The 26,457-nt window shown below is 33.7% G+C and overlaps 4 protein-coding genes across 8 annotated transcripts in view; 2 read left to right on the forward strand and 2 right to left on the reverse strand.

Moving 5' to 3' along the window:
- Window positions 1-26,457, forward strand: part of LOC125812740 (photosystem II reaction center W protein, chloroplastic-like) — a 428,451-nt gene that overhangs the window by 339,589 nt on the left and 62,405 nt on the right. The gene's annotated exons all lie outside the window — the stretch shown is intronic.
- Window positions 3,096-3,737, forward strand: LOC125812692 (PRA1 family protein F3-like). Its single transcript, XM_049492186.1, has one exon. The coding sequence runs from the start codon at window positions 3,153-3,155 to the stop codon at window positions 3,681-3,683; it is 531 nt and encodes a 176-aa protein (XP_049348143.1). The 5' UTR covers window positions 3,096-3,152; the 3' UTR covers window positions 3,684-3,737.
- Window positions 4,668-13,484, reverse strand: LOC125812556 (E3 ubiquitin protein ligase DRIP2). 2 transcript variants are annotated; one of them, XM_049492042.1, is made up of 7 exons: window positions 13,089-13,484; window positions 12,290-12,389; window positions 10,650-10,977; window positions 10,063-10,508; window positions 9,915-9,965; window positions 5,340-5,412; window positions 4,668-4,856 (listed from the first exon to the last, which is right to left on the reverse strand). In XM_049492042.1, exons 1-7 carry the CDS (start codon window positions 13,201-13,203, stop codon window positions 4,677-4,679), a joined length of 1,293 nt encoding a protein of 430 aa, XP_049347999.1. In that variant the 5' UTR covers window positions 13,204-13,484; the 3' UTR covers window positions 4,668-4,676. The 2 variants fall into 2 exon arrangements, with proteins under 2 accessions (XP_049347999.1, XP_049348007.1); XM_049492050.1 differs by lacking the exon at window positions 12,290-12,389.
- LOC125812766 (magnesium transporter MRS2-I-like) lies at window positions 20,924-25,123 on the reverse strand. Its single transcript, XM_049492241.1, has 11 exons — window positions 24,898-25,123; window positions 24,695-24,724; window positions 23,815-23,974; window positions 23,579-23,700; window positions 22,526-22,603; window positions 22,131-22,358; window positions 21,999-22,043; window positions 21,841-21,885; window positions 21,712-21,741; window positions 21,459-21,578; window positions 20,924-21,052 (listed from the first exon to the last, which is right to left on the reverse strand). The coding sequence occupies exons 1-11, from the start codon at window positions 25,087-25,089 to the stop codon at window positions 20,966-20,968; spliced, it is 1,137 nt and encodes a 378-aa protein (XP_049348198.1). The 5' UTR covers window positions 25,090-25,123; the 3' UTR covers window positions 20,924-20,965.

Consider the following 26,457-nt stretch of genomic DNA (forward strand, 5'->3'; position numbering starts at 1 on the left):
ATATCAACCGTTACAATGTTATTGAGGCTAAGGTTTATGTCTTCCTATGATATAATTATTTTTTCTAGATATATAAAAATATATCTGTATATAGGTTAGGAACCGTGCCTAGCTCCCCCATTGTATAAATGGATGTTTCGGAGAGAGAAAAACGTAAAATAAACAAACACTTAATAATGTTTTAAATTTCCAAATAATTACTCCATTTGTTTTATTTTTCTTGTCTATTTTAAATTTTGCATGTATTTTTTTATAAGTATTTATATTAATTAATTTGTTGTTGAATCAGTGCTTCAACAAAGAAGTAAAGTTAATTGGATAAAACTCGGAGATCATAATACTAAGTACTTCTTCTCAGTGTTAAAAAGGAAAAAACTAATGCAATGAGTCACTCAATTGAGAGATGAGGAAGGTCACAACTCACAAGAAGCATAATCAGACTCAAATATATTTGAGATTTTTTTATGCTAGCTACTATAAGAATCTGTTGGGATAGGGAGAAGAATAAAGAGGAAAACAAGTAGGAAAATCTTTGAGTAGGACCCTAGACTAAATGAGTCCCAACAAATGCAGCTACGTACTTAGCCAGTTTTATCACATGAGATACTGAAAACATTATGAAGTATAAATATCGATAAGACTTAAGAGTCGTGGCTCATATGGATATGGTGGTGGTTTTTTCAGAGATGTAATAGGAGATGAGGTATGTAGGAGTTCTTTAGGAATAGGAAAATGTTAAAAGTAACTGAATACAACTATGATATCTCTTATCCCTAACAATGATATGCCTGAAAATATCAATAATTAGTTTATGCCAATTTCATGCTCCAATACAAATGCATCTCTAAGATCCTATGTAATATATATGCTTATTGTATTTTGCCTGACCTAGTAAAATCCTAAACAAACTGTGTTTGTCAAAGGCAAATTACTGATTCAAAATGTTTCAGATTGGCATGATTGACTAAGGCACTATAAAAGGAAGACCACTCTAAGATGATTAATGAAAATTGATTTGAGGAAGACTTATGATATGGTGAAATGAGAATTTGTTGGGAAAATGCTAGATTGGTATGGATTTCAACCAAAGTTAGCCATCTTTTGATGGAATGTGTGACAACTACAAGCTTCTCAATAAAGGTGAATAGAGAGAGATGTAGCTTCTTTGAAGGCAAGAGGGGCCTGAGGCAAGGAGTGATCTCATTTCTCCTTTGCTTTATGTCCTGGTTATGAGTATTTCTGACTTAAATGATGAGTACATTGTTTGATTTTCGATTCTCGATGCAAAAGATAAAACAATCAATAAACAAGATTATATGATGTTTCTTAGAGACCATCATGTTAACTACTAAAATCATGGAAAATCTGGCATGTTCATAGTTGGAGTCTCAGAGTCTATAAAGGAAAGACTGTTGAATATTATAAGGTTTGAATCTGGGGAGTTAACTACCTATTAGATATCTTGGGCTACCACTATCTCACAAATAACAGAGTAAAATGGATTATCATCAGCATATAGTCAAGATTACTGAGAAAATTAGAGCAACATAAACTAGGCATCTATCATAATTCATATGAAGGCAGACTTCAGATAATTAATTCTGTTATTTTCTCATGACCGAATTTCTGAAAATCTATTAGTATTATTATTTTTGCTTTTTTAGTGTATAATTAAGGGTATGGAGAAGAAATGTGAAAAATTCTTATGGGGCATCACTGAGGTGAAAAAGAAAGTTCTCTAGTGAAATGGCACGAATTAAGGCATAGGGTGATTCAAACATGTATAAAGAACTATAGATTATGGAATGTAGCAATAAATGATGTGGTGGTTGCATCAAAGGAAAGATCTATTGTTGGTTCAATGGGTATAGAACATATATATGAAAGGGGGTAAGGATATATGGACTCATCAACCACCTTAGGGCAGCACTTGGTACTGAAAACAACTAAATAAAAGTAAGAAAGATATGCAATCATGATATAATCAAGAAAAATACACACTCACAGACACAAACGAATATTTCCATCTCAATGAGCTATAAAGTGTTATTGAGAGGCAGACCTATATTTAGGGGATCCAGCCTGATATGGAGTAAACTCTTGCTACTAAAGCACATATTTTTTCATGGTTAGAGGTGCAGAGGATATTGCTACAAAAGGAAGAATGATAAGGTTGAGACTCAATCGCGATAATCCTATGTGATCAGATAGATACAGGTTGAAAGCAGTACACACTTATTTGCAAGATGTCCAGTAGCATGTGAGGTATGACAACAAATAGCGGATTGACTTGAGGTGAACACTAGAATTAAAGATGTAGGAGACACCATCAAATGGATCAGACAGAAACAATGGAAGAGGTTTAAGAAAGAAATTATGGCAGTGAACTATGGAGCGATGTTGTACAACATTTGAAATGCACAGAACATCAAGATTTTTAGAGGTCATGATATCAATGTCAATTTTTTTTAGTTCAGCAACTACAAATAGTTGTTAAGGAGAGAAATCAACATGTATAGAGGATCAAGAATGGCTAGAAAGTGTAAGGGATATATAGACAAAATTTGTAACTAATTTATTTGTGGTTTGAGGCTTAGGCTAACTAGGAACCCTTCCTAGAAGGTTGTCTAATAACTAAGGGCTCGTTTGGTGTGAGGGATAAGCATAAATAGTTCTGGGATAAAAAAAATTGTGCTGAGATAAAATTTAGATGTCTTGTTTGGTTGGGATAACTTGTCCTACCATTGATAGCGTAGTGATGGGATAAGTTATCCCATATACATGGTGTGATAAGTTATCCCAGGATAACTAACCCCAGGAATCAGGATAGTTAATCCTGGGATAACTAGTTTCTAACCAAACGACCCCTAGGTGTTTCATATGTGTAATTCATTTTGTTGGTATAATAATATTTACATTTTATTGTAAAAAAAAAAACTTTGAAAAAATAAATAAAGATTAAATAATTAATACTAAAGATAAAATATGAAAAAAATTTATTTCTTAATAAAATAAATTTTTATTTTTAAAATAGATATGTAATACTCAACTAGAGGGACTAAAAGTGCAATTAGACATTCCATTCCCTTCTTCTAGGTTTCAACTTTCAACCTGAATCACAGTGCAACCCTAATACAATCCTCCGATCAATCATGCGTCCATCTTATGACTTCTCTTTCAGTCGGGCTAGATCCGGCACGCTTTCCTTCTATGCTCGTCGTCGTCCATGGAGAGAGCTATTGACCCACCCGTCTTCCTATACCCTACCCATTTCCGTCAGCGATTTCGCATCTCGGGTCAAGCGAAATCTCAGCTATTTTCGGGTCAACTATGCGATGATTGTACTGGTTATACTCTTCTTAAGCCTTTTATGGCATCCAATTTCAATGATTGTGTTCTTAATCGTGTCCGTAGCTTGGTTTTTCTTATACTTCCATCGCGACGAACCGTTGATGGTTTTTAATCGTATGATTGATGATAGGATTGTTCTGGTTGTTCTCGGAGTTGTTACGGTGGTGAGCTTGATGCTCACTCATGTTTGGTTGAATGTGTTGGTGTCGATTGTTGTAGGGATTGTGTTGATTTTTTTGCATGCAACTTTTAGAATTACAGAGGATTTGTTTCTGGAAGAGGATGATGCCGCTGATGGTGGATTGCACTCTTTTGTTGGTACCTATGTGTGATTTTGAAGCTATAATACGTACAGATCTGGAAAATAGCAAATACAAAGCTACTGCGCAATCAAATGGAGGAATTGATACACGAATTATTTGGAATGATGATTCGATTTTGTTGTCCAATACTATCTGCTTCTGTAATCTGGTTTATGCTGTTTGACTGAACTCGAATTTATGCATTAATTAGGTTAACTGAGCTTTTCATACCAATCAATAATACCTCAATCCTGAATTGTTTCAATAGGTCGTCTATATTCAAGTTGATTTGTATAAAACATTGTTCAAACGTTCACAATATTGCCACTTTATTGGGGTTTAGCATGTTCGTTCCGCGAAAATCATGTAGGATGGAGTTATGCGCTTGATTAATACTCATATGAGATGAATTTGTAAAACTGGCAAAACCATCGTACAGTAACAACAGGAAGTTTGATTACCTGGAAAAAAGAGGGTGGGGACATCTTTAGAATAGCAGCTAAATGAATCGCTTGAATTACATCTCAGAATGGCAATTATAATACAACAGTACAATTCATCATTCTACAGTCAGATAGAAATGTTCCCCAAATGTACTGTCAAACTGCAGTCTCACAGGTGAAATACTAGTACCTTGGAAAAATAAATTAAATTGTATATATATTAAGATTTTGAGATTTGAAAGACATGAATGAAAAAACATTATCAAGATTCACGTCGTATGAATACAAGGTAGTGTACAACCATACAACACATTGCAGAGAGAGAGTGAACTTGAAAGCATGGTGGCCAGAATGGCCAAACTTGGATTTCAGTATCATCTTCCTCGTTATCTCGTTCCTCATTTCCTGCTGATATGCACCAATTCTAGTCGCAGCAGTTGAAAACAACCTACTAGTCTACAACTCACAATATGATGTCCACTCGAGGCATAATGGTTCGTATAACAATTCCGGTCTACTACTTCAACATATGATTAGCTCTCATGTAGTTAATCAATTATAGAAATGCAGTGATAATAACTTAAGAAGCTGGAACGCCCGGGATCTTTCGAGCATAAGCTAGCGCCATAACAAAATCCTTTGCCGATGAACCAATAATTGCTGGTATTCTTTCGGATGGGGTAGTTTGAAGCCACATATCACCCAAACTGTTCAGTGGCAAACTGGGGGCGATTGCTTGTCCCATACATCTAATCTCAACCTACAAAATAAACTAAAGAGTCAGCACAGCATAAAAGTAGACAAGAAAATCGTTTACTATGTGTTTTCCAATGAAGTTTGCTCCAAGTACTCTCTCTCTCTCTCTGTTTTATCCTTCGATACTAGGATATCTTCCAGGAAGAAAGTGTCCGCCATACTTGTGACATATGGGTGATCTTTCTTGCTAATCGAAAAGGGAAATTTCATTTAACATCAAGCATCACACATTACCATTCCTCATCTTTGCACTTGTGTAAAGTAGAGTGTTACCTGCCCCAAAGTTGAGTTAGTTCATGTGGAAATTTATTAACACGGCCTAGTTCAAAACCAGACTGGATGACCATTGCACCTAATGTCTTTAAAAAGTATAGAAAATCATGTCCGCCAGACTTCAATCTAATATCACCAAAGAAGATATATATTGTTGCATAAAATGCTAATGGTGTTCATTGGTTTATAAATTACTACGAAGCAAGAAAAACACCTCATCTTCGCTCTTAAGATCCAACTTCCGCATCAGGTATTTTTGGATGAAAGAAACTGGAATATTACCATCCCTGCAAAAGACGAATATATGAGAAAATATGCAAGAATACCTGTCTCAAAATGTTAAAGATATTGGTGATTCTACTCCTACAAATGGACTACCTTAATCTTAATTTTGGCAAACAGAAACTTTTCCAACTTGAGCTGCTCTCTCTAGCCTCTAATACTATATTCCCTTTTTGGCTCTAGGTGTCTTCCACTGCCAAACATCGATGGCTTATCCATCCGAATGATTATCTTAGGTTTGCCTACATATTTTTTTCCGTATCTCATCTTCCAAGTTTTATTCGTGTACATTATTTGCTAGTTATACATCCAAAACTACTTGTAAGTCAGATTACTGATGCGAATTTAGGTGCCATCAGGCCCATAATTAATCTTCCCAAAAACTATTTTTTCCATTTCTCATTCTTCTGAACTATTTAGGAATTTTAATGTTAGATATCAAATTGCAAGGTTCTTTTTGTCCGTGATTCCTTTGTCTTTTTAAAATTCCCAGATCACTTTATCATAAGCACACATCACTTCATGCTTTCATTACTTAGTTCAGATTACTGTTGGTTATAAGCCATTAAAAAAAGGTAGCACTGTGATTTCTGAACTTTGCTGGCCTGAAGATAGGATTCTTGTTTCGTATATAATAAGTATTTCAAATTGGAAAGTATAATGTCCTCTTTCTTATTAAATTATCTCGTTTGCTGAGGCCTTATAAGGTCACAAGATATAGACCAAATTGCAACAGAGGAAAGAAATGTAATGAACACTTCATACTCAGTCCTATCTAGCTTCCATCTATTTCAAACTTCACGTGAAGAGGAGATCATTTTCAGTTCAAGATCGAGCACCTTAGTTTAATTTATGAAAGCATATTTCGATGCAGGGCATGCTAACCGTATCACTAGAGATATAGTTTTCTATTTGAGCAAACATGGATGTTAACGTATAAATGTATACTTCTAAATGAAGTAGGCACACACTTATGGTATCAGAGAAGGCAAATTTTCAAAATTCAAGTCTCACATCCACCAATTATCAAAGAAGAAGTTTCATGTGTTTGGGATAAGAAAAAAGAGTCAAACCCGCACATGAAGGGATGTTTTCCAGACCTAATATAAATAAACAAATGTATCTTCTCTAGCCGCTTAAACTTTTAGATGAAGTGGTCACACAATTTAATTAATACTAGAATTATATATCCAAAGGGTGGAAATAAATGAAAATAAGAAGTACAAAAATCTATATGGCAGGTGCGGAAGCAAACAATCACTCTGAACATTGGACGAACTTCTAGGCAGTAGAAACATGCTGCAACAGTAAATCAGTAGCAGCACTGATGTGGAAGAAACCAGAGAATTTTGAGGGTTGAGGAGCATCATAGACTAAAAGGCTGCTGCAGTAGCTGGGAAATACGTAAGATGGAAAACAAGTATAATTATGAATATAGTAATGTTAGATCATTTATTCAGAATTTTGTTCTTCAGATCAGATAAGAAAAACTGGGTCTGGATTCGACTGCAAGAGTAGAAAGGCTACGAGAAGTTGCTTCTTCTGGTGGCCACGTGTCTGAGATGCTCAGAGAGCTAATAATGGAGAATACCTCTTCTAAAATAGAGCAAAGTCAGATTATTTGAAAAGCATCGACTGAGCAAAGATTTTTAAAACATGTGAGTGACATGAAGGACAAAGTCTGTACCATGAGTGATTTACCAGAAAGCTATCCCAACATAGTTAACCCATATCTTACCCGTAAATAACTTGTGAGACCCATTTTACACAGTTCAAAAATGGCCTGAACTCAAATTTTATCCATTTTAATTAATACTGACCCAACCCGCTTAACTATGGGTGGGTTATTGAAATATGGGTCCATTTTGCTAGCACTCGCTATATACTACCCAAGGTGAAGCAGCATTATCATTGTGAACCAAGTAACTAGCTTATGCTTTACACTAACATTACAAGACAGGTCACTCATAAGTTGCTACAATTCCTACAGGATACTGGCCTATCAAAATAATTCCCATTCGCCATGTCCTGAAGGGGGAGAACAAATCCTCAATACATTGGTCAGCAGTTTTTTCCTAGTAATCCATCAGGTACCTTATCTCCGTGGTCAGCACCTATTTGTTATGCTCCAAATTTCACTTCCTCCAGAGAAAGAAAACCAAATTATAACTGGGGTGTGCATGACGTCTTGGAAAGAAAGTATGCATCCTGTTGACTAAAATAGATAAAAGGAACAATCAGTGTCTGTACTCCAATCCCTTAGAGGATCTATGACTACTCCAAGTCCAAATGCAAAAGACTTGGTGAGAATCCACTAAATAATGTTCTTAAAAGACACCTTATGTCCCCCTTTGGTTGTTCCATATGTAAATACCTAATTGAAGCCAGTTGCTCTCATGAGTCCTTTTGATATACAAAAGCATAGGTAAACTAGTTAGTACATGAAACTCTTTGCACTTATGATTGTATTCAGTCATTTAGGCGCAGGGGTCATCTTAGTGAATGCCATTTCCAGTTCCTCTCTGCCCACACGGGTTTCTCAGGTTAAGTATAAAGGCCCAAACAGCACCCAACTGAGGTTTACCAGATGGTGCAGTGGGAACTGCCGAATAATGGAAAAGCAGCACTGCAGGAAAGCTTCACCAAACGAATATAGATTAATAGGCAGAGCTAAAGAGAACCTACAGAACTTGCTCGGCAGAACTGTCCTTAGACTAGATTTATGATACCTGAAAAATGTATTTTGCCTTAAGCAAGAAAAAAAAAAAATCTACCCAGAATATCAAACAGTTCTAGAAAGACAACTACAAAGCCTTATCAAACAAAACAAAAGATCAAATGAAGAAGAAAGAACAGAAAAAAAGAATCAAGGACATAAAATACCAAACAAAAGGCATCAACCACATAGAAAAGCATTAACCAAAATAACTAGGAGGAAAAGAGATGTGAGAGCTGTGGCAGATATTGTTTTTGATTTTTAGAATAAAATAACAAAAGCAAGACCAGATTCCTCATTCTTTCTGGAAAAATATTAAATCTCTTCAAGTAAAATTGAATATTGAGAAGAAAAGTTTACATGCCCGATGGCTTTCATTAAATGGGTATGAGTGGTAGGCGCATGTTAAGAGTTCAAGTCATTGTATGAACCAAGTCTGGAATTTGAATGGAGAATCTGTAGAGGAGCAGGCTATTAGCCACCGATTTTGAAGCTAACAACAACGGATTTAATGGTTATCAATATGTGGTTCTTTTATGAAAAATGGCTCTAAAGTGGGGTGATAGATTAACCATGGTTTGTGTTGAAAATCCAATTAACTAATAAAAGTGTGCTCTCTCTAACAGTTTAAGCTTTTAGATGAGATGGTCTCACACTTGAACATGGTATCAGAGCAACCAGGGGTCATGTGATCGAATCTCACCGCCACCCATATCAAAAAGAATTTCCACGTGCTTGGCACATGAAAAAGAATCAGGCCCACACATGAAGGGGCGTGTTGAGAATACAATTAAATAATAAAATAGCTTGACCTCTCTAATAGCTTGACCCATGAAAAAGAATCAGGCCCACACATGAGGAGGCGTATTGAGAATACAATTAAATAATAAAAGTTTTCTCTCTCTAATAGCTTAAGCTTTTAGATGAGATGGTCTCACACTTCAACAAGTTTAGTGGATGATGGGTATAGAGTATCTTTAGTTTTGTTAAAAGCTGAAAGGTGTAAGCATAGAACCATGAACCTTCAATAATAAGTTTTAGTTTCATTTCGGAGGGGAAAATTTCACATGGCCAAGCAAAAAACATGACATGTATTTTGATATAGGTCAACCACACGAATACCAAACTTATTGAAGTGGACAGTGGTTGACAGGTACATGCAACATTCAAGGAAAGTACATCTACGGCAAGGTTTTACTTTTTCAGATTACTTTAATAAAAATTTCACTACAAAATAAAGAGAAATGGATAGCGACCTATCTGATTATAATAACCCACTAAACTAACATTTTATGTTAGAATAAAGAAAGTCACACACAAGTCCAGAGCAAATTAGCAACTTCAATTTAGATAATATCTTTCCTGATCATTGCTGGCTGCCCCCTAAATGATGTGTGACTTTACTGATCAGATGTGATCAAATGCACAAAATAAAGGTAATTGAAATCAACTGCCAGGCTTGTTGCCACAGCAAATTGAATGTACTCTCGTTTAGAGCATATCCTACTTTGAAAGTCAGTTTCAGTGATTCTGAAGCAACATTAAGAAGTTACCATTATTAGCTTATATTCTCTATCTTTATGCAATGTGACATCCCCAGAGCCACCAAAAAATAGACAAGTTGCAGAATTTTACCTCAGAAAGGAGAGGAAAAAGATTAAAAAGGTTGTAAGAACCAAAATTCATGTAGCTAAAATATTCTTGGGGCAACCTTTATGAATTATAAGAACTAACAGGCATACTAAGAGCATCATCAGAAAACAATTGTTTCACGGAATAAAACGAACTTACTTTATTCTCAAGTAACTTGCAGAAATCTGTGGCAAGGGTGCATCTCCCTCCCTGAAAATTCATTAGGAGAATTAAAACATGGGAAATTCAATCTTGTTTCTGAAAAAAGTAAAACAGAAAAATTCTATAAGATAAATCAGATGCTCACTGGTCTTCCGAGGCCACCAATGAAAACCATATTGGATAGATTCTCCTTTCACATCTGGCAGTGGTTGCATCCAGTACAGTTTGCGGTGAAATATCAAACTCTCCATAAAATGATGCCTTCTTTTGGCGAATTCTACGCGACTTTTTAGGTTTGTCAAATTCTGGAGGTGCAGGATCACTATTATTGTCATCCTTGATCTTCAATTTCTGTCCATGTTCTTTGACTTTAGTTTTACGGACATGACCCTCACGGTCATGGGAATGCAGACCTTCTGACTTAGCAGTAGAACCATGTGAGGTAAACCTCGAAGATTTGCTCCTGTTTGCTGCTTCCACCAAACAATTTAAAGGTTTCCACAAATCAACTTTGCCTTCCCACTGTTGACTGCCATTTTCAGTTTCTTTATCAGGTGTAGGGTGGTTAGAAGGCTCAGCACTGGAAGAATTCTGCAAAAAAAGAAATTAAAAAAAATTGACATGATTGACTGTAACAATATTACCACAGTTCTGTGCAAAACATTGCAAAGATAAGATCTAATGAAGTCCAAATTTAGGCACCGCACCTAACATCTGAAGAACATGACTTACCAGCCTTATGTTCTGAGTGAACTTGTTCAAAGTCTCAAGTGAGCTAGAGCTATCCAGCTGATCTTCTCCAGAACCTTCTTCTTTCTTGAGAGATTTCTCAATTGAAAAGTTGGAACCCCGTAATGTTTTTCTTGCCACCGATTTTGTTCTTCTTCCTGTTATTCCAGTTTGTGAAGATACTCTTGGAGTGCTGACCACAAGAGACGAGAGTGATCTCTCCTTTCTCCTCACTGGCAATGCTACTGAAGTCACAATTTCAGGTGCATTCACCTTTCGCCTCTTATATGGGAATACCTTTGCTCTCACATCTTGCAGATTATGATCTGGCCTGTTGTAAAATAATTTTAAAAAATACATGCCATTCTCAGGAAAATTTCATCTTCCACTCAACTGTGGAAGTAAATATAATATGCATAAGAGGAAGCTAATTTTGCATATTTACAAGTTTTCCTCCCTATATTTCGAAAATCAGTCTCTTCTTGTTACTTTTTTTGTCTTACTTCGCAGACGGCAGAACCTCCAAACAGTACCCAGAATTAATTGTAATTACTGATCCAATTCCGTAAATTGATCAAAAGGCAAATTTTATGACCAGTTGTGGATCAACATTGTTATATGGGGTGAATATTTGGCCTGAAAGACCTAACATATCCAAAAGAGAAATGATTGCATCCGACAAGTGTAAGGGGTGCAACTAGTAGCACACAGGAAAAAATGAGAGAAGTTCATCTGAAATGGTTTAACCATGTCACTAAGTAAATACACTAATCTGTAGTTGCGTCACTATGATGATTGACAGTACTAAAAGGAGTGAGGCAAACCTAAACCCATCGAGGGAGTTAACTTCAAGACCTCGTGATCAATATGGACATAGCAAGTGCAAAACATGGTGAAAACAAAGGATCCATAGATGAGTGATGACATGACTAGTTGGGATTCAGACTTAGCCGCAGCTAACATTATGTCACGTATCCACCAAAAGACTAAACTTTTTAGTCTGATAAAAGACTTGCATTCAGTGTGGAGACAACTGTCAAATTTAGAGAACTTATACTTTAACGGAACTCCTGATTTTCCTTAAGAGGCGGATTATGTAGTATTGGAGTGAAACTTGCATGAATAGATCTGAACGGATATAGAGGATTCATATTGCAGATCCCGGCTAGTTTCAGATATAACATAATTGATGATTGATTAAACGTGTACTACAGTTACTCTAAGTCTTTAGTCATTCATTGTGATACATTAGAAGCAAACTACCCCATACAGCACTATGAGAATAAGAGAAAACCTGATTGTCTATATCCAGGAACAACAAACCTTGTAAAAAACGGCCCAGGAAAAAACTAAATGTCAACAAAAAGCTAGCAAGCTTGTCTCTTTGAAGATGGAGTGCGTAAAGAAGAAAGGTGAATGAGGCGGAGGAAGAAGTTCCCAACTGTGGTGGACATGTCACATTGCTCTCAAATTAAACATGGAACAATCTTGAGTCAGCTAGTAAGTATGAAGGCAACATTATAGCCAGACATATAACCTCAGGCTATATAAACGTACAGAAACTAATATGTCAACTGAGTACTGAAGCAATCTTTTGCATTTACGGAAAAAGGAAAAGAACAAGAGCTAGAAGATAATATGACCTCAGTTTCTCTAAAGGAACACAGCCTAAGTCAATATTGCAAATTGGACAGTGTTCAGTTTCTTCATTGGACAGCTTCTTGTAGATGCATTTCCTGCAAACTGAGTAAAGTTCCAGAAGGAACAGTGTCACAACAGTAGTCATATTTTTTGGCAGAAACAGTTACTAGCTTTGATAATACCCGAACCAAAATGCAAAAACACTAAGCTTTTATTTAAAAAGGAAAGAAAAGAAAGTAAGCAAACTTCAACTCATTCATCCAACAAGATGCTTCACACAATATACACCAGTGAAAGTTTCTAAAGGAATACTTACATGAACAAAGAAACATCTCATTACAAACAATCACTTCCGCACAAAACACAGGCATAAAGCAACAACCATAAATTAACACCTACCCTGTGCTCCAATTTGTCAATGAGATCAAATTGCCGCAGCAGTAGGATACAAATAAATCAAGTCAATCAACATCAATAAACAAATATCACTGAAACGAAACCATCCATATATATATATCACAAATTGCCCAATGGGATCGATCAAACAGATATCCCGTTCCCATTTAGCTAAAAAAAAACAAAAATATCCCATGTTCTATTACATTTCCCTTACAATAATTCAAACAATGAGCAAGCAAAAACACCCAGATGGGTAAACAACTCTCTCCAGCTAAGATGATGCAAACAGAGCAAAACCCAGATCGTAAAACCAACTGGAAACAGTTCAATCGGAAAAATCGAAACCAATTCAAAATTCAAACAGGTAACATTGACCCATGAGAAAAGAGAAAAGGAACTCACACGTATGAAGACATTCGGAAATGGTAGTTGCATCTCTGAAGAGCTTATGACAAAGAGGGCATGTCATGCATGCCGCAATCACATCCCTCTTCACCTTCACCAATTGATTCGTCATAATATATTATCCACCTCTCTATTATCAGCTCAATAACACGTAGTGAAGCGGTGCATGCTAGAAACAGCTACATACACACATGGAGTTTTACGTTCATTCATCACTCACTTTCATCTGCATTAAACCCAGAAAACGATAGACAGCAGATTTGGGAGTGTTAAATCTGATGAGATTTGGATGAAATTTGGGTCTGGATTTAGATTTTGAGGGTTAAAGTGAAGTTGTTGAATGATCTCTTATTGCTATGTAGAGTCGAAATCGACGGTGTTTTCGGTTGGGGGTGGGGTGCGTGGGTGGGTGGGTGGGTAGGGGTGAGGAGAATAGCTCATGAACAAAAACCGAATACTTATATTAACTCTAATCATTGAATTTGCTATTGTTAATTCATCTCCCTCCTATTTTAATTTATATATGAAATGTAATATTTTGATGTCGCGTAAATTAAAACGAAAGGATTATATTTTTCTCTTATTAATAATCGGCTAACATTGACCTGTTTGGGGTCAACATGCCTGCTCCAACTGTTGGAATCAGACAACTTTTCGTTCACATGTCTGCTTCAACTGCTGAAATCAGGCAACTCTTTGTTGACATGCCTGCTCCATGAACTCTTCGTTGACATGATGCCTACTTCAAATGTTGGAAGCATGTAGCTTTTCGTTGACATGCCTGTTTTAATTGCTGGAATCAGACAACTCTTTGTTGACATGCTTGCTCCAGCAACTCTTCGTTGACATGATGCCTACTTCAAATGTTGGAAGCAGGCAGCTTTTCATTGACATATCTGCTTCTATTCGAGGTCAGCTTTGAAATTTCTATATATTTTTTGAATTTGTCAAATATTTAAAATTACATAAAAAATATTATAAATCACAATAATTAGCAATTTAAAATATTTAAAATTATTGTTTTTTTTAGAATACGATATATATTTTTGAAAATGTCTAAAATGCACTACATGTCACAATAATTAATAACTTAAAAATTCTAAAAACATATAAAAGTTTTGAATGGTTCTCAAAATTCTATCAGTGTCATATAAATTGGGGCAAAGAATGTAACATATATATTATTTGAAATTTACATAAAAGTACTATAAATCACAATAATTAACAATATAAAATATTTAATAGACATATAAAAATTTGATCGACTCTCAAAATTTAATATGTGTCACATAAATTCGAACAAAGGAAGTAACATATATTATTTAAAAATAACGTAAAATATACGATAAATCACAATAACTAATAACTTGAAAAATTAAAAGACATAGAAAAAATCTACGGTACCAAATAAATTAGGACAGAAAGAGCAACATATATTATCAAAAATTACATAAAAATACTAAATCACAATAATTGACAACTTTAAATATTTAAGAAAAAACATATTAAAAAATTAATCAACTCTTCAAAAATTATTTACGTCACATAAGTTGAAATAATAATAAATAAATTAATATATATTAGATTTGTACTAACACGGGCTCTTATGACTAGTGTTATTATAAGAGGGCTAAGCGGGAAAATGCGGTGTGGAGAACGGGTAGGAAGGAGTGGGCTGATTAATATTCGTTTTGTGTTTCGTATGCGTGACGGCGGAGTTGCAGAAGGGCCAGACAGAGGGTAGTTTAGAGATTAATTGCACCTCACAGCGCACGTTAGCCAATTCGTGCTGCACGGAAAACGTTTTTTTTTTTTATAATTTATCTAAATCTCAAAGTGTTGAGAGTTAATTACATTATTTCGCTATTATTTTTTAAATTACAAAAATTTCTTAAAATTTATGTATCATTGGACTTCCAGATACATTAGACATCCGTATACATAGATAAGAGATGTATCAGAGAGGGGATAGGACATCCGGATACATCACTGGACTTCCGGATACATAAGTGAGGGATGTATCCGAGAGGGAGATAAGGATGTATCAGCAAGAGGAGAGTATGTCTTCAAGAGGGAATTTTTGAAAAAATTTTAAATGATAGAGAATTTTAAAAACTACGGTAAAATAAGATGTTTATTTAGGTAATTTTTCGTTTTTTGTTTGCTAAATTCTATTTTATGCACCGTGTATTTATGTTGCATTTAAATTTTTAGTACTTAGTATGATTAGGTGATATAGAGAGTTTTCAATTTAATTAACAGTAACTCTTACTCATAAACATTACTCCCTACATTTCAAATTAATAAAATTGTTGAGGTGTTTCACACCCTTTAAGAAAAGAAGTTTAAGACATAAATTAGGTATAACTTTCCATTTTTACCCTTATTAATTATTGTCAAATTTATGATTAAAATAACTAAATATTAATTAATAACTTATTCCAATACTAACTAATGAATGTAAAATTGGAAGAACATTCTAAAAATAGTATATCATCTCTCTTCTTTTAAAAGTTTAGTACTATTATTGTTGGCATGAAAGGAGTTCATCTTGAATTGTCAGTACCGTGATTGGAGGCGCCTTCCTTACCTGTTCTAATGACATAGGGGATGAGTTTTTTCTTAAGTGATTAACCGATAATCTGATAGTAAATTGATAAATATATTATACCTTTTTATATAAAAAGTTTTTCACTTAAGATTTAGTTTCATACTATTACTTCTCAGTGTCTCAAACTCTTAGTTATCTATTAGATGTCAATGTTTGCTTCTAAGCAAGATGCAAAATGTCAACTCGTGTTCATAGTTACATCATTAATTGGTTTGTCACTTTGTTTTTAAGTGATTTTCATTGAATTAAAAATTCGTGTAACATCTTTAACGCTTAAATCGATAATGGTCAATTCTATAACGATCTAACATATCTATAAACCGATAACCAATAAAACATACCGATAAACCTCAAAATCAAACCCTAATGCGGTGTATTAGCCAGTATCAATATTTACACCAAACCCAAATAATTTAACCTTCAAAATTAAAGTTTAACATGAAAATATATATCATCTAACCATGATTAATTAACAAATATATGTATAAAAGACACATCTCTTACATTTATTGATTTAATATATGCAACTAATGAGTGGTAATAAACTCTGACCATGTGGTGAGATGGATTCATTGATTCTTCATCCTTAATTAAAAAATTTAGATTCAAACCTTGAGAATGGAAAAATCTCTAGTAGAAAATATTTCCCCCTTTAATAAGCCATATACATAATATGAATTTATATCAATCGAGCCAATAAATTTCAAATATAATATGATCATAACCATTTCTTTTAATTATAATAAATACAACTTCAAAACTCAAATAATGATTCACTAAAATTAAACAAGTGGATCATGAGAGTGGGTTCCACTGAGCACGTAGAATTGCCTTGTGATACAGCCCATGCCTTTCCACATTGCTTTACTTTAAGAAGCTTCCTTTTCATGTCAACATTTTCTAACTCACTCTTCGACTTTCTTGTTGCCTTTATTATACTAAATTACTAATGAAATATACTTGCTTCGAGTACTAAAAATTGTGATTTGATTTAAGAATTATAATAATTTATCATAAGAAATGATATATCAAATTTTTATGATAAACTTTTGTAGCTATCATTTTTATCATGAGTCGAAATTTGTTGTAGTAATACTAGTGTTTTTGCCACATTAAGTTATTTTTAACAAAAATGTTTTAACTATAATATGATGCATATAATAGGATGATACAAAGTATGAGATTTGTCATAATTAATTAATGTGTGGAAATTCAACTGTTAGGAGTTAGGGAAGGGCGTTTAAATCTAACATATGTATTAAGTTTATCCAATATAGTACACCACAAACTAATCATAAGATTACTATTAGGTATATATGACTAATTAACGTCATTCAAATGTACTATTGCGTGATATTTTTTCAAATGTCTAACTATCTAGAATGATTAAAAAGTGGAAAATTAGGGTGGGAGGGGGGTGGGAATAGTAAATAGTAGGAAAAAATTAAGAAGTCAAACGTATGATATGTATTTACTATACACCAATACAATTTAAAAGAATTATAATTTGTAGCTATAGTTAGAATTTTATAGCAAATTTCTTTCTCTTCTCTCCCTCACCCCTCTCTCTCTCTTTGTACTCTCTGGCGCGCCTCTCCCCTCTCTCGCCTCTTCCCATCTCTTTTTGCCATACAAATGATAACAATGATACAAATATAAATGGTAACAATTAGTGATACAAATATACAAGGCAACATATGAATACGAATACAAATGGCAACATAAATACACATAGTAACACATAAATACAATATACAAGGCAACATATGAATACAAATACAATTTATTACGAATTATAATAGCGATACGAGTGTATTCGTCGATATACGTGATACAATTGATTTGCATCAATGAATTGAATACAATAGTCTTTGATACATTTGTATTAATTGATACAAATCATTGTATCGATTGTATTTGTGATACAATTATCAGTCATATACACAATTATTGATCATATATACAAATCAATTGTAACTCTCTTTCGTATTTCGCTCGTCTCTCTCATCTCGCTTGCCTCTCTCCCCCCTCCCCCTTTTCCCAATCTCACTTGCCTCTCTCCTCCTTAAAAGTAGCTAAGTTTTTATACAAATCAATTGTATTCGTGATAGAGGCCAACCACTAGTTGTTGCACCTCGAGGCCATGCTGGAGCTTCTACGATTGATCCACCAAATATTCATGATAGATGATCACAATATCGAAAAATGGGATGAGAATCTAACTGATTCGACCTTTTGGTTTGGTTTTGATTTTATACATTTTTAAAATATCCTATAGTTTTATTTGGTATAAATTATCTCATGTAGAAGATAAGATAAATTATTCAAGTTATACCCTTAATTTTAATTCCACAATTATCGTCCTAAAATACCTCAATTATAAACCAAAACGAACCCTCAAGGTACAATATACACAACTCCTTTGGAATGTGGTACTGAAAAAGAGGTAGGACCGACTCAATAATATTGGGGATCTAAAGCGAAACTTAAGAGATGGGCCCTAATAATTAATTGTTTTCATCATATATACTTTTATTTAAAATCTATTTTTTTAGCTATTTTAGATGCGAAGTCATTAGGTACTGTTTTATAATCAATTTATTTTAATGAGTCCTTTTCAAATGATAATATAGATGATTCATTCAATCTCTCTTGAGACATTGTTGATCTTAAAGAATATTTAATCAAATTTTTATTTTGAAAAAAATTCTTTTGGCTGAGGAAACGATTACAGGAAAATATTATTCTATAAGCGATATGTGTATTTGGAAAAGAATCAAGTCTTTTTATTAGATTGAGTATTTTTATTAGATCATTATCTTCTACTTGTATTATTTCCCTTAACACTTTTAATTCAAAAAAAAATAATCTAAACCATCAATATCAAAATAACTATTACATGTTAAAGAAAGTTCAAGGTTAAGACAATATTTTTTAAAAATTCTTATCATCTAGTGATCTCAATAATTTACCACTAAATAAGTAATCAAAAATATTTCCATATGCTTCAATTGGTTAAAATCTATTTTGAAGTGAAAAAATAGTTTGATCTACTCTACATATATAAAGCAATTAACTCTAAAAGATTCTTCAAGGGATTTTGTGATTTCGCTATTCATATTTTCATAAAATTGTTTCTTACAAAATTTAGGTTATTTTCATCTCATATGCAATGTCCTTAGTATAAATAATAACATTCATAGTACATATAATTTTTTTTAAAATAACATATATAATAATTGTTTTTAAAAAATGGGAGTTCCAAAATACATGCACACAAACGATGACTTTAGTGGCCTAGGGATTAAGACGGCCTGAAAAGAGGATTTACATTATGACTATGAGTTGGAGCTTTTACATCTTTGAAGTACGAACATGGGATCGAAGAAACACACCGATTCGTGCGCAATAAATTCAGCTCAACAAACAATGAATATTCCAACTCAATCATAATATACGAATAACGATTAATTTCACAGAATATATATTATTTTTTAATAAATTAAATATAAAATTTTGAAAGTACTCAACTCAATTCGTTAATTACTAGAATACATCATTAATGCAACTTCTACTATAATTTTTCTCTTGAAGTATTTAAGTTCATAACATAAATCTATAAAGAAGAATTTCTTTTTTGATTATTTCTTGAAAAAGAAATATTGTATTTGCACCTAATAACTAATTCAAAGCATCTTGCTCCTTCCATTTCAAATTAATTGAATTGTTAAGACATTTTTCATTTTTCAAATTAACTTAATTGTTCAATTTTCAAGAAGTTTTATACTCTCCGTCCAACAATAATTGTCCAGTATACTATTTTGGGATGTCCAACAATACTTGCTACTTTATGAAATTAATGGATAATTTTACACTTAGTTCCTAATTTATCCTTATTAAAAATAATAGTCATTTCTCTGTTACATTTTTCAAGACATTGTATTTATTATATTCAAAATGTGATATAGTAAAATTATCCTTCTATTTATAGTTGCTTGAGAAATATGAAAAGTCAATAATGGACAAATATTGTTAAATAGAGGGAGTAATAAAACGTTATAGCCGGCTAAATTATATGTACTCCCTCCGTCCCTTTTTATATGTCACATTTTTACTTTGCACTTGCATTAAGAAATTATGTAACTTTACCCTTCTGCCCTTGTTTAATTTTTTTTTGGAACTCAAGTTTTCAATCAATGAATATGAATTAATTTATTTTGATTAATTAATTTAACCAATGGACATGAATCATTTACTTAACTTTTCTAAGTTTTGTCAAATGTATATTTTCAAGGCTAATAACTCACAAGGGTAAAAAAGGAATAATATGGTAATTTATGCATTGATTTTATGAAATGACAAGTATTATGGATCAACTATTTATAGAAAATGATGACATATAAAAAAGGGACGGAAGGAGTAACAATTATTTGCAACTTAATTTTATTGTAGTTTCAAATTTCAATGATGTGTCCTAATAATTCTCTTTATGACATTAATTGGAGTCTCCCTGCCATAAAGTGTCACCTCGTGCCAGCCACGCAACAAATTTGTAGTCCTTGTAATCTTGTTTTCAACATTTTTTTGTGCTACTGCTACCATTTGGTCCCAAAACTTCTTAACCACTTTTAGGGGTAGATAGGAATTGATGTCCCTCTTTTAACATGCATCTAACAAGTACTTCACTCTTATTTGTCACTAGTTATATCCTTTATAGTTTGATAAACAAATCACAAATAGTTCAAATTTAAACTTTGAGTTATAAATAGCTTCTTTTGTGTATACTATTCTCTTATATATATATATATATATATATGTGTGTGTGTGTATAGCCCCTTTGAGAATCAAGGATATAGGTGGAGCAAATTCTGAATTTTACAAACAAAAAAAATTGTTGTAGCTTGTAGACCATCCATAAATTCTTTCTTTTCCATTGTTGTTGAACTTCTGATTTGCAACCAGTGGCGGAGTCACATTAGCTCAAAGGGTGGTCAATTGAATCCGCTTGTCAGCAAATTACATTTGTCTGAGATTTTATTTTTATATATCATTTATCATATATATATATATATATATATTGATTGTTGAATTCATCAATACACAACAAGCATGTCTAAGGTTGTAACATTTTTGCATATCTTATCTCCAATCGTGGTTCCGCCTCTTCCTTGAAGTTGCAATCTAGAAATTAAATTTCAACATGTTGACATGTAGGGTGTATTTTATATTATAATATAGAGATTGGAGGAGTAATTATTAAAATTTAAGATCCAACAAGACCCTTGTGCCTAGCATATGTAATTATTGATAGGAAAACGGATGCAGAAGCAATTCCAGCAAGAATGACCACCTGCAATATAAATACAAGTGTTACCAAAAAATACATATTCTAAATGTACAAAGTATCCTGCATTCACATAGGATCCAGGGAAGGATTGCATCCCGAGAGAGTGTGATATGTAGGCAGTCTATCCTGACGCAAGTATTCTATAGCCACAATAGAGACAACTTTATTGTTGCTCGAATCCTGCATTCACACAGGATCCAGGGAAGGATTGCATCCCAAGAGAGTGTGATATTTAGGCAGTCTATCCTGACGCAAGCATCAGTGACTTGATTCTATATTCTATAGCCACAATAGAGACAACTTTATTGTTGCTCCGAGGCTTTCCTTCTAGAGTTTAACTTCTATATACTTTTGAATTAAATTCTTGATATAATATACTACTCCCATAAAAAGAATCGAGTATGCGCACCCATTTAAAAATGTAGCCATGGTCTTTCTTCCATGGAACTGGAATATTCATTCCCAATATTGCAGCCACCAAGGAGTACACTGTCAAACAAACTGTACCAGAACTCAGGAACAGCTCCAACTGCGGTATCAATCAAAACAAATTGCTATTTATTCGCCATTTCAACAGATCATATGAGTAGCATTATGTGAATATAGCAGAATAGATTCAGTAATAGTCTAATAATAAACTGACGATACACGTCTCAACATACCTGGATCAACTGATTTCGATGATTGTCCAGCTGCACGCAACAAGGAATTACTGTTAGTTTTGTGTATAGTTCCTAAAGCTAGAAGCTTTTAGCATTAAACCACAAATTAAATCAGCGCGGAGTAGTAACCTGAATATTGATATAGTCCTCTGTGTCATCAATATATTCGCGCAACTGGATAAAGGAACACCAGTATCACTATTTAATTAGAGTTCTGAATGATCAGTTCATTATTTCATTTTGTGTATGTAAAGGGCATCAGGTTCCTGTTTTTTTCATTTTCTTACCGTTGTCAATTTGTTCATCGTGCTTTCAATTTGCACAAAGTAAGCCTGCAAAAACATGTAGTTATTACACAACACATGTATCGCGGGATTAATTATATATGCTAGTGTGTGTAAGTTCATGATAATACTAACCTCAAGCAACATTTCAAGTTCCTCAACATCAGTCTCCTCACGAGTTATCCCGCTGATCCTGCTTGCTTTGGATAATAACTTTGAGCGTATTGAGGACGTATCAGGGGACCAGTAAGGTGCCACCTGACCACTCAGGGGGGATGAAACTCCAGCAACTAATTTTCTTGAGAGGTAAAGGTCAGCCATGTCACCATCATCTTCGAGAAGTTGTTCGAGATCATCCCTTACCTAGAAATTGGCATAATTTAGATTCAATTACGTTAACTAAAACATTCAGCTCCAGATGAACTCAATCTTGTTCCTTTTAGACACCAAATTTTTAGTCTATGAACGGACGCATAGACCAGAACATCTTGTACTTTTCAGGACATAACATGTAGAAGAAAAAGAGAGACATACTTTTGAACCCGACTAGTCAACCTAGTCATTGCACTCTTCAATTTGCGCACTCTATCCAGGTTGCGACTACTAATCTGCAGATTAGTAAAAGAAAATTCAAAAATTAGAAGAAAAAGTACTTGGGAAACAAACTGATCAAGAGAGAATAATATATGCGCTGTGCGCAGCAAAGACATATCATAACCAAAATGCTATCCAGTAAAGCAATTAAACAATGGTTTCCTTAGTTGTGCTTGGGATGAACAAACAGTTGAGGAAGGACATTTTGTCAATTCAATTTATACAAAACAATCGGGCAAGGTCGTAATATGTTGCCTCCTGTTCAAATAAAACTAATCTTGGTTGACGTAGATGACGAAGTGAACTGGTGATATAATCAAATGGCACCATAAGTCTATACTTTAGGATAATTCTTACAACACATTCGACCTGATTTTGTCGTGAGGTAAATATATCTGATTGCAAGTTTTTGCTATAAAACTTCATTAATCCATCCATCAGTTAGAAGTGATCGTTTCCCTTACCTATAAAGACTCTGTAATTCCCTCTTCTACGGATGATAATATTTCTAAGAACATTGTTTTTTAAGTCTGTGCTTAATGTAACATTGCAAGAAACTAATTCTCTTTTTCCCTTTTCTTCCCTTCTGACTTTCAAGCCATAGACAAGTGGGAGAATGCTAAACGTAGCATTTTCACCGTAGATCTTCCACTGTGGAACTTGGTTCTACTTTAATCATTTGGAAGAAAACAATGACCAAATCATCATATATAACATGTCAACCTATCGAACGACATAAACTTGTTGGACATTCGATGGTGGCAAGTAGATATGACTTTCAAAAGCAGCTGATTAACGATAATTAGAACAACTCAATGTAAAATAATCAAGATAATCTCAAATCAAACAAAATTTACCTACTCTTTTAGGAAATTTGATCAGCTTCAAACAATTACCACACTCTTTTACAGATTATTAATGAATAGTTTAGGTAGTTAGTTGCACTAAGCATGAAAGTGACCTTATAACATATTGGTTTACTATCTTACCTTGGAGGTGAGCTCATCTAAAGCCGGGTAAGCAGCAGTCTCTAGTTCTCGTGTCTGAGTGTCAAGATAACTGCATACTCCTTCTAGTGCTACTTCTAAAGCTCGAAATTCAAAAGGAAACTCTGCATCACAAATAATAGGAACGATGATTAGCAATCGTGTTGCTTGAATAGAAAAAACACATAGTAGTAACCAACGACTCAACATCGAAGAAATAAGAAGCAGTAGGTGCATACCAGTTGGTTCAACGGTTTGCATTTCATTTCGTGTCCCATTAACAACAGGTTGATCATCATCTTCACCTTCTCCTAAGTTAATAGCTGGCAATGGCAATCTTCTTTGAAGTTCTTCAACAACAGGAAGAACATTTTCATCCATTGGGTCACGAATCAATACCTACCTCAATCAAATAAAACACACACAATGGGATATACATTTATTATTAAACTAAAATCAAGAAAGCTATAAAGCGAAAACCAATAATCGTATATTCCCAATGAACTTATCTTCAATACTCTAAGCCTAAGGGGTCGCTTGGTAAGAATAATACTGAATAGAGTGCATTAGTAATGTTGAGATTAGTAATGTTGGATTATTTCTATCCACGGATTGGTTTGGTGTACTAAGGATGCGTATTCATGTGTTAATAGTACCGAATAAATCCTATCAAACAAAGGATTAAATAATACCTGTATTATTTTATCTAAAACATACTACCAAACAACCCCTAACTATGTAAAGGAAAATTTTACAGTTACATCACTCCGAAAGTGAAATTAGTAACCTGAAAAATAAGGCAAGTAACCTCTTACAACAACATAACTTATACAGAAAATGTAAAATTATATTTGAATCCATCACCGACTCAAAAAACTGGTAGTTAGGCAATGTAGAAACACTAGAACAAAAACAACTTTTGGCAGTAATAATTATGCACATTAATAGAGAATGCTAGAGTCTTTACCGTCATTAGTTAAATATCATTAGATTCAATGTTGTTATAGACTTTAGGGACATTGTGACTAAAAATACATATTTAGCGGCAATTAAAATATTGTCATTAACTAATTGCTGCTAAAAAACATTTTTGGTATAGCGAAAGCAATAGAAATGTACCTCATCTGTAGTAATAATTGCTTTGATATGCTGAAGGCAGTGAACAAACCAGCCAAAACAACAAAAGCACAACAATTAGATTTCTTACCAAAAAGCAAATCATCTTAACAAAATCACACACTCAACTAATAGTTATTCTCTCGAGGTAGTAAGGACTAGTTGAGTGAGAAATCAAACTTGGAAAGTTTAAAGGTTAAGTGCACCTCCAAATTGAGTACAATAGCCTTTTCTCTGCCAAATATTGCAGAAGGATAAGAAAGCAGAGGATCAAGAATACGAAGATCTCTAGCATGTATTGAAACTCTTTTCATAATAGCATACTTATCCAAATCCAATATACTACTCTGTCCTTTACTGTCTACAAGTATCCACCTTCTCGATACCCCTGTTTTCATCTTTCACACTTACAACAAATAATAGTAATAATGCAATTTGAGAAAACCCCACTTTCAAAAACTGGCAAAATCAGTGATTTTTGCAGAAAGAAATAAGATATTAATGTTGATAATGGAAATTTGAAAGGTAGGAGAAAAGGGGAAAATGGTGATAGGAGAAAGATAAGGACATGACATTATAGGTGAAATTGTAGAGAAACAAAAGTAGTTATTATTGCTGCTAAAAGAGCTGTATGTTTTTGGCCGATTGTGGGTGCGGTAAACAAGCAAAAACTTACATAAACAGACAAGTACGGTGTATCAACCCTCTATTTTTCATACTATTTGACAAATAATATACTTTGGTACGAAAAAGAAATAAGTGAGGATTTTTAATTTATTTTTGGTATTTGAGAATAAATAAAATATTATTATATACTCCTAATTTAGGCAGATATTATTGAGTTGGTGACTTGGTAGGAGGGTTACAGTCTGACAGGTGGTGAGGCGGTAGGGACAGTGGTTCATGGGATGGGATGGAAGGTGAGGTGTGTTAGTAGGAAGGGGCGGAGCTAGCTTTTTGGCCGTGGAGATTTCGATCGAATTCAATAATTTTGGTTTAAATTATATTTTTTTAAAATTATTGAATATGTACAAATTATAAATTTAGAACTTAGTACCTTCAGAAAATTAAAATCTTGAATTCGTAAACTTTAAATCCTTTGTTTGCCTATGTAAGTGAGTCAATATTGTCGTTTGATAGAGTGTATAAAAATAATATTCAATAGAATGTATTAATAATGTTTGTATTAGGTACGTTTGCATTAGTTATGCATAGATTATTTTTATCCATTGTTTGGTTTGGTGTATTAAAAATAACATGCATGGTATATAAAAATTTATTTATAAAAGTATCCTCTACAATTATAGTAGAAAAGATGTAAAAGTGTTTTTGAGGGGTAATTGACTCTTTAATCATATGATAATGCATGCATTAAATCTCTTTGCATTACTAATAATTAGAAATTCATGGTATTAGTAATAAGAGAAATTACGCGGATAAACAATCATATACTAGTTAATTAGCTAACATAATATAGTTTGAATTAATTACCACTCGCAACATCTTTTTAGCTATAATTATGTGCACCTTTTTCCTCTCTTCCTCTCTCTCGCCTCTCTCCTCTCTTATACATATACAAATACAATTCGCCTCTCTCCACTTTCTGCCCTCTCTCGCTCACCTCTCCCCCCTCTCCCAATCTCACTCACATCTCTCCTCCCTCTCCCAATCTCGCTCTCCAGATATATAAATACATATGTATACCAGTTCATAAATACAATTATTTAACATATATACATATACAATTCGACAGATATACAACTACA

The sequence above is a fragment of the Solanum verrucosum genome, unplaced genomic scaffold (assembly GCF_900185275.1).
Source record: "Solanum verrucosum unplaced genomic scaffold, falcon-dt-bn FXZP01000235.1, whole genome shotgun sequence".
In the NCBI taxonomy this organism is placed as follows: domain Eukaryota; kingdom Viridiplantae; phylum Streptophyta; class Magnoliopsida; order Solanales; family Solanaceae; genus Solanum; species Solanum verrucosum.